General features: G+C 36.5%; 1 protein-coding gene across 2 annotated transcripts in view; it reads right to left on the bottom strand.

The window, feature by feature from the left end:
- Positions 1–6,547: 6,547 nt before the first annotated feature.
- The window catches only part of LOC117399440 (solute carrier family 66 member 2-like), a 53,885-nt gene continuing 45,125 nt past the window's right edge, over positions 6,548–15,307 (bottom strand). For both annotated transcript variants that reach the window (XM_033998593.3, XM_033998595.3), the window contains one exon: positions 6,548–12,068. In XM_033998593.3, the coding sequence (XP_033854484.2) occupies positions 11,861–12,068 (208 nt within the window). In that variant the 3' untranslated portion in view covers positions 6,548–11,860. The remainder of the gene's footprint in view (positions 12,069–15,307) is intronic.

Genomic DNA, 15,307 nt, shown 5'->3' with positions numbered 1-15,307 from the left:
TAGACAGTGGTTCAAAAATGTAATAACTAGCAATCCAGACTACTTAAAGATTCATAAACTATAGCTGTTGTCTCTGATACTGCCATTACGTAGTGCTGCTTGCACCCGAAGTGGCGGCTGGTGAACTTTGGGTCAAGTGGGGCATAGGAGAAAGAAATGAATGAATGCATTCAGTATAAAAGTCTCCACACACCGGACGTGATGCAATTTGTCTGGCGCTAAAATGGTATTTTTGCTGCGATACTACCTTTCACACAGTGGTGATGTCATGGCAAATTTCGCCCAGCCTCCCTATAAAAAACACGATTTCTTAGCATGATGCGTGCAGTGTATTATGCTTAATTGGCTTCGGTACAGACTGGGACAAAGCCAAGGCTGCTTTTTGTCTCCACTGCTGTTTGCTCTGTCTTTGGAACTGCTAGCACAAGCGGTCAGACAAATCAAGGATATATCCCCAATTGTTTTAAATGGTACTACACACCACATATCCTTATATGCATGTGACATCTTGCTATATCTGTCTGATGTTTCAGAATCTGTCCCGCAGGTACTAACATTGTTTTTGACAATTTGGGTTAATTTCAGACTATAAAATGTATTGGGGTAAGTCAGTGCTTATCTCACTGAATGCAAAGGCTGCGATTTCAGATCTGCCTGCTGGTCTCCCTTTGCAAAACAAACAAACAAACAAAAAAAAACTATTACAGTTTAAGTTACTTAGGAATTAAAATTCACACCACCTTACATAAAATAGGCATGGTTAATTATGGGCAGAATTAAACAAGACTAACTTGACTCACTCAGATTAACTTTACAGGGGAGGATATCAGACAAATGTTTTGCCATGCCTAAACATTTTATTATTTATGTTGCCTATTCCCCCTCCACTAGGTTATATAGAGGAAATGCACTCCATGCTTTCTAAATTCATATGGGATGGTAAACGTCCCGGGATCAGGTTGGCGGTGCTACAGCACCCTAAACACTTAGATGGCTTGGCTTTCCCAAACTAAATTGAACGAATTTCCAAATTAGAGCATGCAGGCTCTGGCTTGATAGGGAATCATCAGTGCCGTGGCAAGGAATAGAAGCTGCACTGGTGGCATCTAATGCTATCCTTGATCATCCCTTTTCAAGACGTTCTAAAGCTTTTTATTTAAAGGTAGGACCTATTATTACGAATTCAATCAACATTTGGAGAATGGCAGAGATTAATAGGAGCCCTTTTAAATATCCAGCCTAGTCTTCAAGAAGGATACGTAGCTTGAAAGACATAATGAGGGTGGCCTCTGCACAGTCCAGGAACTGAATGACACCTTCTCTCTCCCGGGTTTCTCACAATTCATGTCATTTAGAATGTCAGCTCTGAAGGCATACTGTATGGGGAGCCACGTTATGTAGTCATCCAATAGCTGAGTGGACTGATCTGGACAGATCCCCTAGGGTCCTTGTTTCCACTATACATGGTCATTTAATATCTAAATAGTGCAAACCACTTGCAGTCATCAGAAATTGGGATTGGGAGCTGGGGAAGCTGGGGGAAAATCCTAAATGGGACACGGTTTGGGATAATACTTTTTCTACTTCAGAAAATGTAGCCCAAATGGATACACAGATACTATGGCAGCCTATTTAAACGCTTTTCGCATTTAAATCATTCCTGATCCTACATGTGGTGTTTGCCTACCTGACTCTACAGGCACTAATTTACACATGTTTTGGGAGTGCTCTCCTATAACCAGCCTGTTGGAGCGAGGTGGCATTGACCCTGTCAGCACTGCTGGAAAGGGAAGTGCCGGCGACACCTGCCCTGTTTCTACTGAATGATGATTCCAATCTTCAGTTCTCTCGAGCGCAGCACAGGCTCTTGCAGACGGGCCTCACCGCAGCAAAGAAAAATATTCCTGAGTCTTGCTGCTTGCCTACTTCCATCAAGTGGCTCACTGCTGTGAATCTTATTTTGTGGATTAAACCAGAATGATTCGCTTGATACAGCAATTAGTCAGTTTAATATTAATGCGTTACTCAAACTTCAATATCAGCATGCAATATGAAAAAGGTATGACTGCATAATTACCAAGAAGTGTAGCTGTACTCTTTTTCCTCTGGTCTAACAAAAGCTCTAAATAAGCTTTTTATACTACCATGTCAACTGCCACTCTGTCAGATGATATACTATTCATTAGTTAATACCTCCGATCATGGTCGCGTCAGATGACACACTAGTCATTAGTTAACACCTCCGATCATGGTCGCTTCCGATGACACACTCGGAGGCTGTGTGGTCCAGTGGTTAAAGAAAGGGGCTTGTAACCAGGAGGTCCCCAGTTCAAATCCCACCTCAGCCACTGACTCATTGTGTGATCCTGAGCAAGTCACTTAACCTCCGTGTGCTCCGTCTTTCGGGTGAAACGTAATTGTAAGTGACTCAGCTGATGTATAGTTCACACACTCTAGTCTCTGTAAGTCGCCTTGGATAAAGGCGTCTGCTAAATAAACTAATAATATTAATAATAATAATAATCTCTTCCGATCATGGTCGCGTCAGATGACCCACTAGTCGTTAGTTAACTCCTCTGATCATGGTCACAGAGCTTTCAGACCGCACTGTGACTGTTCCAGCTCCAAAGGTAGATTTTTAGAGCATTTCAGTATGGTGACTGTCACTCTGGGTGGGAGTGGATGCTGTGCAGGGTGGAGGGAAGTTAGTTTGAACACCCCGATGTTTAGATCAGATTCAATATAGAAAAAGAGAGAACTGCATACTCAATTGCGCTCCAAAAATGTATCTTTAATTCATAAAAACATATCATTTTTCAACACAAAAGTGCCTTTGTCAGGGTGTAAAATGCAAGTGTAGGATTAAAGAGTTAAATGCTATTAAGGTTATACAGAGCAGGTGAATATAATTACACATTAGTAAAGTACATTCATGTGTTAATTGATCAATAGTTATCTATAATGTTGCTAATATATAGTTTTACAATATTAGACATTCCACAAAAATTAAAGTCAAATGTAAATAGCAATCAATAAGAAAGGCTTGTATAAAGTTTATAAAAATTAGATTCAATATAATCTCCAATAGAAGAGAAAATAACAAGTTAATTAAACATTGTACTTATAATTAATACAGCAATGCACAAGGACAATGTGAAACCACATAATCAGATATATCAATTCCTATATCTTAATGTAAGTTGAAATAGATCATAAGAAGGAATTAAGGTCAAATTCCACATTCATTCCATTATAATAAATCCAAATCCAGAGTCTAAATTGCCTCCTCCCCAGGTAGTTTAACCTTCCCTATCCCTAAATATCAAAGAGAAGAAACTGGATGTTGGACTTCACAAAAATGAGCAGCTACTGGATAGACTACATTTCTGCACCTAATTGTACTACGATGTTCAGCTATTGTAGATTTAAGATCTCATTTAGTTTTACCTATATAAGACTTACCGCAGGGACATTAAATCATATAAATTACACCTTGAGTTGTACAAGAAATGACTCCCTTAATGGGAATGGCTTTTCCAGTAAGTGGGTGCTTAAAAGAGTGACATTTAAAAGTGTTACTGCATTGTGCGTAAAAGTCACATTTATAATTGCCATCACGTATGGGAGCTAAAAGAAACAGAGCTAGAGTGGAGGGTGGAGGTAAATCAGCTCTAACAAGAGTGTCCCTTAGGTTACATCTTCGTCTAAATGCCAATAAAGGTGGTACAGCAAATTAACCTGAGACAGAAGGATCCGATTTCAAAATATAATTCCTTTTATTTTCACTGCACAAAAATTACAAAACTATGTTTAAATGCATTAATTTTACAGTGCTGGAGTGAGTCTGTATCTGCTTTTGATGACATTTTTTGAATAGCAGCATCAAGACATTTATCTTTATATCCACTCACTTCAAACCTAGCCCGCATATCAGACAAATTATCAGTCAAATCTGATTCTCGTTTGTAAATACGTTTAATTCTACAAAACTGACTACAAGGTAAATTATACTTTAATGGAAGTGGATGGAAACTGTCTGCTGTTAGCAGGTTTTCTATATAAATTGGTATAAAGAGAAGGACCTTTTTTAACAATCAATAAATAAAGGACATTTATCTTTTCAAAGTCATATTGCATGGTAAATTGAAGAGGTTCATTACAAGAATACAGAGTCAGGAAATAAATAAAGTTAGTGAGAATTTCCACAACATAAAAATATCATCAGTGTATCTTTTCCAAAGAACAATCTTAGATTATTAAACATTTACCGAAGCATTAAACATAGTAATTTCCTCTAAATAGCCTATATAAATTAGCATAATTCAGTGCTATCGTAGCGCACATTGCAGTACCTTTAATTTAAAGAAATCTGATTAAAATGCAAAATTCAGTTAACACACAGTACATTAGTGGCAGGGCTTTAGTTAAAGACTACATCCCACTCTCACACCAAATGTGTCCCCAGCAAATTGGTGCCACAGACACAGAAACCGTACCTTAGAGCTTTCACACAAAATAAAACAAACAAAACAAAACAAAAGCCAAACTCTAATGACGGGTACAAAGCCTCATCCGCTTCGACTTGTCTCGAACCATTGGGAGCAAACAGTGTTGTGAATCAAAGGTTCAATTGGTTCGCATGAAGCAATACATCACGTGACACAAACGCCAACAGTTCTACGGATCATCTGAAGCTGCAGACGCTCGGGGTATACAGTCATGCACACTCACGGAGTAAAATCTTGCTGACGGTGTCGTAGGTGCGCTATCGAAACGTTTTGATGGTATATTTACAAAAGAAGACACAAACCACTAATACAACGCTTTACTTCGAATCAATAATGCTTCGTTGACGTAGGTTAGAACTGGAAGGAAGAATATACTGTTTGTCAAATTACATTTTAAAATCATTTCAATTAATCTTTGTTATATATATATATATATATATATATATATATATATATATATATATATATATATATATATATATATATATATGCTGGCTACTACTATGTGAAATTGGGGGAGTTTAATTATTGTGAAGTATTAGAAAAATAAATGTAATGATTATTTGAGATGTTTTCCAGAAATAATTGTTAATAAAATGTCTTTTCAAACCTTTGTCAAAGAAGTCTTGAATTCAATATTATTTCATTGTGATAATTCAACAAAATAAATATAATTTATAAATATCAAATTGCTATACTATTGAAAACACCATTACACCTTAAAGCACCATATGTTGTTGATGTTTGTGTTATGACTGTGGGATCCATGGCGGCTCTATGAGTTTAATGCGAGGAAGTAATCAACCTCAATCCGGAGGTCCAGGTTTGTGTCTGCCAAGTCATATATGGAATATGCTTTTTTTTCTTTTTTTTTTATATAAAAATTTATATGGATGTATATGTAGAAATCTTTGCATTCAAGTATGTTTTACTGAAATGTAATAAAATAAACATTATTATTATGTTATGTTTCTATATATTATGCACTTTAAAAACACTTTTTATTTTTTTTTTAAATATCCAATAGGCTTTAATTGACTTGGGGTTACGCTTCAAGTATGTTGTATGCTTAAAAATAATCTAGCCATCCGAGAGACACTGAACTAATGACTCATAATGCTATGCCTAATACTGGAATGCCTATGAGTTTTGGGGAGGGGCTTCAACTGATTCAACTACGTTAGTGCGGAACTTCAAATCATTCACGAGGTTCATTGCTTCAAGTCATACACGGGGTTCATTGCCTCAATGAGGCTTCAAATCGCTCACAGGAGCTCATTGAGGTTTCGGATCAGTCACATGATTCAGTGATTCACTACTTCAGGTGATTCAAATGACCACTGCTTCATGTGAAGCAAACAAATGACGTAACCCGCCTCGAACCATATGAAGCAAAGTGTTCCGCATGAAGCAACACATCACGTGATCTGACTGAACCAGAATCAAAACAATGCTTCTTTGAAATATAGCCTAGATTACTCCGGGAAGGAAGCATTTATTATTTCTTTCTCTTTTTTTTCAATTTGTTTATTTAAAAAAATATCAGCAAATATGATTCTTTTAGTTTTGCATTTTCGAAAATGTAATTATTATTTTTTTTAATTTAAAACAAGTTCTCTACATGTACACTTCCTCACAGGAGCAGGGATTTGATCCTGCGCTTGACAAACATGTCTAATTACACACCTTACTAACTTATTGCGCCACCGGGAAACTGGCTAACAACTGAAATATCAAATATCTTACTTGTTTCAACACTAATTTCCCAGCCGAGTACATCTGAGGTCAGATATGCCTACCTTTCTAAAGCAACATAATCATGTTTTTGATTGTACAACAATTTTACATTTCAAGTATGATAATACGTATGCGTGACTGGCTTTTTTATTGGGTAATCACGTATGGTTGATATATAACCAGATATATAACCAGATAACACAGACATTATAAAATGTAACTTAATTTTGTAAGTCACAAATGACACTGACAGAGCCTGTAAAAAGCTTGAATAGAAACATTGTAGTCGCATTAAAAGTTGCGGCATTTGTAGAATAAAACTGTAACTGAATAACCTGTGAATTATACATTTTTTTGGAATTAACATCATTGATAGTAGTTTTTAAGTAATGAATTGTGGAGCTGAAATAAATAGACATAAGCTTTTCTTTCCTGAATTGCAAGGGAAAACTCCATAGCACCAAACGTTCTGTAACTTCTTTTCCAGTAGCAGAAGAGTTCACACCGACCCTTGGGCCAATGTAACCTGTTTAGTTGCCTGTATCTGTCAAGTAAATTATTTCCAATAGGCATACACCAGACCCTGGAAGAGTCACAAAGACAAGGAAATGAAAAATGGCTCTCCTGAGACCTGTAGGTTTAAACAACATTCGCCAATGTCTTGGCTGATCAAGAGCAACACTAGGTTATTAGTCAGAGAAAAACTGTTCTTTCAAACAGGTTCCCCCCCCAATGCTGCAATGGTTTAGCACAGGGAATTTTAGGGCCATTTGGATGGTAATGGGAGAGAGTCAGGGTTTCATATTCTGAGCAAGAGGTGGCTCTGTAAAATGTAAAATACTGAGAATTACAGTTGGTAAGTTTTTTCTGCAGCAGCACATATTTTATTTGAGCAAAAAAAACAGCGGTGACAAATGGCATTTCCATACATGTATAAGAAATCTGAAAATCAAGTGTACGTTTTACTACAGAATCTATGGCAGTGTGTTTGAAATCGTGGATAAAAAACAGAAGTGGATTGTTTTCTTTGTGAACACCACCACCATTACTGACACAGGAATAGCTGACACCGCAGTTTATATATGGAACTCTTAACAGCATCCAATATTTGGTTTAAGCCATGTAATGTAAATACTTTACTTTGGGACATGTACCCTAGATATTTCAAACATAACCATTAACATAATGAACACTCACCAGTCAAAAGTTGTAACATTCACTTTTATTAGAAGTGCTTAAACTTAATTTACCTTCCCATAAATAGTTATCTTTTTTATGCACAGGTTAATAAACTTTGGCATAAAATAAATCAAACAGTGACATTTGCAGCTGTATAATTCTTTATAATTCAGATTGCACCTTATCAGGGCTGTGTTTTGACAGAAAAGCAGAAGAAACATGTAAATAACTGACTGGACCAATGAAATGCAATAGTAACAACTGAAAGGCTGAATATAAGTAGATATCTTTCATGAATGTTCTTTGGAGTCAATTGGTTTATATGAGCAGTCTGTCAATATAAACATCAGGCCTTCTGTAATATGTATAATTCACCCGAGGTTTCGGATATTTCATCTATCTCATGACCTTTCCTTCAGCCCTGTGTTGCGGCTTTTAAACTGAAAGGCAGGCTCTCTATACAACAGGTGAATTCACAAAAGGTAGATGGCTTTATCCCATGGTCATGTCTATTTACAACTACTGCTGAGTGTAAATTGTGAGGAATTATATATTATTTACACTACTGATGTTCACACCTAATATTATTTTTAAAAAAACATTTCATTTTACTAACCTTGTCAACCTTTCATTATTAACAGTTATTACAGGGAAACCAAGAAACTAACCCTAAATAATCATTGTTGTGAATTATCACTGGCAAATTCTAATTAATTACATATTGATTTATAGTGGTGTAAAAAAGTCACAAAACATCATGACTTGACCTTTCAAACAGACATTGCAACAGACTTTTAAACCTGACCCTTCATTTGTTTAAACAGTACAGCAAAAAAACAAAACAATCCCCACCCCCAGAAAGTAAAGCCCATTAAAATAAAACAATAATAATAATAATAATAATAATAATAATAATAATAATAATAATAATAATAATATGTAAAATAAACTAAGGTAGCCAATATTTTCTTACAGCACCACATGTTCATGTAATGTGCTTGGCATTCTGCTACAGACACTTTTTTCATTGCGGTGGTCCAGGAGGGCTCCTTTGCAAGTAGTGGAACCCGACAGATCCAGGGTTGAGCAACTTGTACAATGGCAACTAATCATCATCGGCTTTGTATAACAAGACATTCCACTGACAGATAACCAGTTCCACTGAGAGGGGGCATGAATAAAACATTCAGCTATACAGGATGTGCCTCTTCCCTGTAAGGTCACTTAGGCAGGCAGGAAAGTGGAAAGACAAAAATAGCAACAATGACAGACCTTATTAAACAACATGTTTTAAAAAACAGTTTCTCTCATTTAACAGTTGAATCACATGTTTCTTAAGTACCTGGGCTGAGGATCTTTAGTACCAACACATTATTGTGAATCATGAAGGACCTGGGTACATGTTATACATAAAAACTGGTATGCTTGGGGAACAAAAGCTAGTTCATGTTTAAGTATCTACTGCAGTATACACAAGGGTGGACCACGTGATTCATTTATGTAGAACACACTTTCGCTGTCTCTAACACAAATGATTCATTTGTAATATATAAAAGCTGCATCTCCCCATTTCAAGTCAATTTCAGTAATTACAGGCAATGCAGCGAATCTCACAGACTGATAACTTGCTGAAAGTCGGTGTCAATAATGGACAGAACAGTATGAAAAGTGATGATTGGTTATTCTGAAGAACAAACTTCAATACAGATTCACTACAAGGATTAGTAATTACTGTAAAAACCTTTGTATAAGTCTATTTTCTAGGTATTTTAGGGGGTCCTAAAAAGGGGGGAGCGACTTATACACCATTGTGTGACCTATAGGCTTTTTCCTGAAATTGTTGTCTCAAAAAGGGGGGGGGGGGGGGGTTGACTTTTACACCAGTGTTGAAAACTATAAAACAATAAAATCACTGTGGAGCTATGAATGCCCCAAATGGTAGTAATACTAAAAGAAACATAACATTTTTTGAAATTTTCACAAGAAGTCTTTCTGAACTGAATACAATGATAAAGACTACCATTGCATTTTTTATAGTTATGGATGTCAGACTCTGACAGACAGCGAAGGGACCCAAGCTGTAGGACTACCTCCCAACCAGAAGGGGCGTTTGATAAGGTCAGTGTTGCGCTTTCCTCGAGATGGCCAAACTCAAGGCTGGGGTGGAACCAGAAGTCGGTCATCTCGGAGGCGGGCCGTAGCTGCAATAACACTGAACAAGTCTATTGTAATCAGCTGGGTGCTGCGTGGCGACCGGGTGCTACGTGGTGATTGGATACAGCGCGGCACCAGTCTGATTGCTGGGAGGAGTTTTGTGTTTCAAGGGGGGCAGTTACGTTGACATTGATCTGAAGCGGTGTGTTAATTCGCTGGAGCTCGGGTTGATTTTTGTGTTGCAGAGAAATAGGAACGGGATGCTGCCACCATGGAGCCAGCAGAGGATCCACAGCACTTTCCCCTGCACAGGCCAACACAGCACAGCACTGCATGATACAGTCAGACCCTGCGGCATTAAACCTGAACTGCACCAGCACAGCTCTGATCACAGAATGGGAGCAGAGCTGCACAGTGCTGCCCAGCAGCAGGATTATTTATTATTGTTATTTTGGCACGCAGCATTGTTTTGCTGCCGAGTTACCATTGCTGGTAACTGGCAGCGTTTGTTATTAGTTAAACTTTTTGTTGCTTTAATTTAAATAAACAACCAGTCTACTTATAGAACCTATTATTGTTTGAACTGCTTTTGGTTATTTTGCACCACAACGCCATCCTTGGCACACAGACTAACAACACTGGTCCTACATGGTAGTGTGTAGCTGAGTAATTGCACTACTTAATATAGACATTAACTGACAAGGGGATAGATTGTCAAGAAAATATTAAAGCAGCAGGATGCAGTATTTTTCACAGAGGACTGACAGCATTCGTTATTTGGATAGGAATGTTTGCTCTGTAAACTGTGGAAGCCTCTATGTGTAGATGACATGAATCAGCCTACTAAAAAAACAAAATGGGCATTTTAAATTAGCTGTGTATAGGAAATGAATAGGTTAACTGTTGAGCACAGCGGTGTACCTTCTTATCCTATATATTTCCTCATCAATGAACCCTATTAGGTAACACATTTTAAATCATCAATGCAAACACATCATTGTATTATGACTAAAAATGCTTAATTCAGTCACAGATGGTTCCAGATATCACCTCTGCGAAGTTCAAGGTATTGTACCGTATCCCTCCAAGCTGTCTTTATGGTACGTAATCAGAGTAAAACCCTGTTTACTCTTTATTACAATCAGAGATGAGCAGAAACTTTTAGGGACATTAAAAACATTGATGATTTCTACAGTTACCTAGTTGTCTTGAAAAATCTCAAATGCACTTCCCATGGTGTTCACTAGATGGCATCAAACATCAATCACAAAATTGTATATCTATATATCAAATAAATTAAATCAATAATGGAAAGAAAATGCCAATCATATTAAATGTTGTAACAGTCAGAAGAGTCAACTTTGTATCAAGACCACCAGTGAAAGAAGCAGACCTAAATGATTCAAGAGCTTAACACGGTCTGGGGCTTTTAAACCAAACACAGTGCTGCCCTTTGCACAATAAGAGGGTAGATAAATACTTCATGAAAATAGTATGATGTAACATGACATGTGGAGTATTTAAAACAAGAAGGCGAACCAGCGTACATAAATATAACCTTGAGGATATTACATTTACATACACACTAATTACAATTATCATATTCCTTTCAATTTAAGATGCACTTTGTAAACAATTTCTTTCTTCTCAAAACTGGCCTGCATCTTAAATTTGAGTAGAATGACTTGACTGCCCGAGTAAAGACGAACAAAAATGTTACTGCCCTATCTGGAATCATCCATGACGTACACAGGCAGACATTTTCAAAGAAGCAGGAGTTATGGATCGTCGCCAGTGCTATACTGTTTCTTTTAAACTAAGTTGTGGAATTTGAAGTAACACATGCGAATAGAGAGGCAGGAAGAACGCAGGAGGTTAATGAATCTTGTGTCAGGAAATGGAGACAATTTAAATTGAAGCTTTCGGACAGCAAAAACACAAGTAAAGGATTTAAGTCCATAACCCCTTGCAAAATTGTCCTTTTCATCAATAAGGCAAAGGCAATCTTCATAGGCAATCTTCATAGTTTCAGCCAGTTTTAGAAAAAAGTGTCTTTTTAATATATTTATATATAAAAATATAAATTACAGCTGCAGAAACATTTATCCATTATTGTTTATATAAAAAAAATGTTCTAGTAACACAAATCCATAAATGCAAGCAACCCAGGTTTGGTTTTCATACTGGTGGAATCAGTCACTGGCCATGTGTATAAACACGCAGGTAGCTGCAGGAGTGTGTGTGTGTGTGTGTAGATACATTTGACGTTTATGACTTTGTGTTCAGAGTGCCTTGGCACTGGTGGTGTGGACAGTGTGGGAAACTGGCTTCTGGGGATAGCGGCTGTAGTAGTAGACCTGGAAAAGAATGGCAATGTCCACAAAGACCTGGAGCAGTCCACAGATGGAGAACTGGACTGGGGCCTGGTTCAACACGAAGTAACCTGTCTTAAAGGTGTCCCCGCTGGTCCACATACACACCATCTTGATGCTGCCAATGAAAAAACAAAGAACAAATTAACACCACTGTCATTGATTTGTACATATAAGCATGTGTATGGGTAAATGGGAGGAAATGTTTTGCAGTAAACTAGACAAGAAACCTTTAGAAAACTTAAGATAAGTGGATAAGTGGATGACATTTTGGGAATATGGCCACATGGAGAAGAATCTCTTTTCCAGTTTCATAACATAGCAAATAATATTATTAAAAGAGATCTTTACTCAAAACCTACTGATATGCATCAGTACTTCGTGCACATCCTATCCATACTAAAATAACAATTCCTAAAGGCCTGGGTATAAGGACAAAAAAAATGTGTTCTGATGAAAATGACTGAAAAACAGAGAAAGGAATTCAAAATAAATCTTAATAAAAGAAGAGGACATGAAGAACATAATGGAGAAAATAAGGTTAAGAGAGTACAATTAATTAACATTTAAAAAAAAAACTGTTTGGAAGAAATTATATGTACTTCATAATTCAGAAGACATGAAATAAATATTTCCAAAAGCACCGGCAGTGGCTTTTAGAAGAGATGCACATTTAGCTGACATTTTGGTCCATAGTAAACATAAACAGATTATAGACACATTAAAGGACATTAAAACATGTAAGAGCACATGTAAGGTATGCAAATATATTTGTAAAGATAAAAATGAATTCGCAAATACAGGAAATAAATATTCAGTCATAAGAAACTAGCAACCTTGTTTATGGTATATTTTGCTAAAGGCTACCAGAGTGGTGAGATTCAATTCAAATCTCTTCTAAATGAACTTCACATATAATTATTCAATTATGTGACTAATGGGAAAATATATAACCAATACTTGAAACAAAAACCAAAATCAACCACATGAAAAACATAAAAAAGGAAGACAATTAAATTATGACTAATATTACAAACAGAAAATGTTTTGAGGTGATCTAATTGTATTGGCTTTAACCAACTAACACCTGATTTGCCACATTTAAACCCCATGTATCTAGTCTAGAAGTTACATTAAAATACTGCAGATTATTATAAATAACCTGAAGACTTACGTACTGTAACCTATTTCCCAACAAGCTGGAGCAGGACAGGGTACACATTGTTACATATAGTTTACAGCACCATAACAAAGGATGGCAGTCAGTGTAAGCAATGGCTATTCTCCAAGGAATTTGCAAGGACATTTCTCAAAAACAGACACTTGGCACAGATATTAATAACTTCTTGATCTACAGAAAGCCATAAAAGGCACTGTGGGAGTGAGAAAGCTCTTCTGTCAATGGCATTTGCCCTCATGGTGGATAAAACACTGTTGCTGCAAAATATTTTTAAATAAGGAGGCATCGGTCTTGCAAAAACTTTATACTAAAGTAAAAGTTAAATCAAACACAACATGTGATTTCTAATACAATGATGAAGACAGTCCATTCAGAATAAAACAGAATGAATTATAATGAACAATAAAAAAAATGATTACAAAAAAAGTTTGTCTAGTCTTTAGGCAATGCTTTCAATGTCAATTTACAGGAAACCTTGAGATTTCATGAAAGCAACATTAACCACCTTGTATTGAAAGTAATTGTCTATTTGATTGCCAGGCATATCAGCACAACCCGGACAAAATTCAATGGGTTTAATTGTATGCTACATAATAAAGCTATTCTGGAGTACTACATACCACGTGGAAAGACAGGCAGACCCCATATACCACAGATACTGAAAATAACCTGCGCTAAAGAATGTTCTCACCAAGCTTTGTCGAAATTGGGTAAGGGATTATTTAGAAACAAGAAGTGTGAAAGACAGACAGACAGACAGACAGACTTACAGCCAGCAAACCTCCTTTTACCCATTAAGTTATGAGACTTTGGTTAACATTTACTAAAGACTGTCCTTCTTAAGTTTCATCACAAATAAATAATCAGTTCTATAGATATGTAAAAAAATGTGATAAACATACAAAAAAGACACTATAAGGCTGAGTTTAAAGCTCTTATTTTGGTTTAAGATTTTAAAAGAATGGCCAAAACTTGTGTGTATATGGAAATCTGTGTCTTAACTTGCTTTAAACATTGTACGCAAGTTTCGCATCCAGCAATAAATCTAATAATGCAAGTTGCCAAATAAATGAACCTGTACACCCCCATACTAAGACTGTAAATACAGAATTAGAGCTATCTAATAAAAAAAAGTAGAACACCATGGTAGGATTTAATACTCTTAGTAAGAACCAAGAGTATAAGTGGTTCTCTAGATATTCCTACGGGCCCGGATGCTCATATACTAGGGATAAAAAAAAAAAAAAAATTTAAAAAAAAATCATGATTTGATATTGTGATATTTTTTAAAAGCTAGGATGAGAAAAGAAAAACATCACCTGCTGAAGCAAACAAAACAGAAGCCGGAGAACTTATACAGGGTACTGGTTACTATGGATACCTCAGAGAAGCCTGTTCACATTGTGTTTCTTCTAGCAAGGCTTTGATGATTGTCAACATGGCATGTCTTTCTTTACTGGCACAGACAGTAAACTAAACGGATGTCCTAAGACATCCTCACAAGACAAAAATAATAGTTGCCAGTGAGAATCATTATTAAACCAAAAAAAGGGGTATTACGTGTCAGAGTTTAAAGAAATGTCACACAGCTTGTGACAAAAACATATCAGCAAGAACAGCTAATTTATATAAGCTATTCATCATTTTATATAACTTCTGTTCAGACTACATTCTTCCAAGGCCATTTTCTAATTGTTGAAGGTACACATCAATGCATGATAAGACTGTTAGCACGCTCTATTCACATCTCCAAACAGATTTTTGATAATAGTCTGTTAACCATTTCACTACCTGGTAGAACTAAAACAGGTATTTTCCTATTTAGTTATTACATAAATATGTTGTTTTTGCAGGCTTTTAAAGAAGGTAAAGTGAGGCGCTTAGAATAGTTTCCAGTTTTTTAACGTGTCCTAGTTACTTTCAGGTTGTGGGTCAATTACCCAGAAAAGCAACTGACCAGATTGCTTACATTACTCCAATTGACACGTAAGAAGGGTATTTGCTACCCTTTTAAAAGCCATTTTCCTACATGCCATTTGTTTAAGTACCAGACAGTGAGTCAAAGAGCTTCCTTTGGTTCACCAGCATAAATTAGTTTTTAGCACTAGATTTGAACCTCCTTGAGCAAGGGGCAAGGGTGTATGACCCAAAATCAGATCGGTTGTCTAGGTTGAAAT

This window comes from Acipenser ruthenus, chromosome 4 (assembly GCF_902713425.1).
Source record: "Acipenser ruthenus chromosome 4, fAciRut3.2 maternal haplotype, whole genome shotgun sequence".
Taxonomy (NCBI): domain Eukaryota; kingdom Metazoa; phylum Chordata; class Actinopteri; order Acipenseriformes; family Acipenseridae; genus Acipenser; species Acipenser ruthenus.
This window is presented reverse-complemented; position numbering and strand designations above follow the sequence as displayed.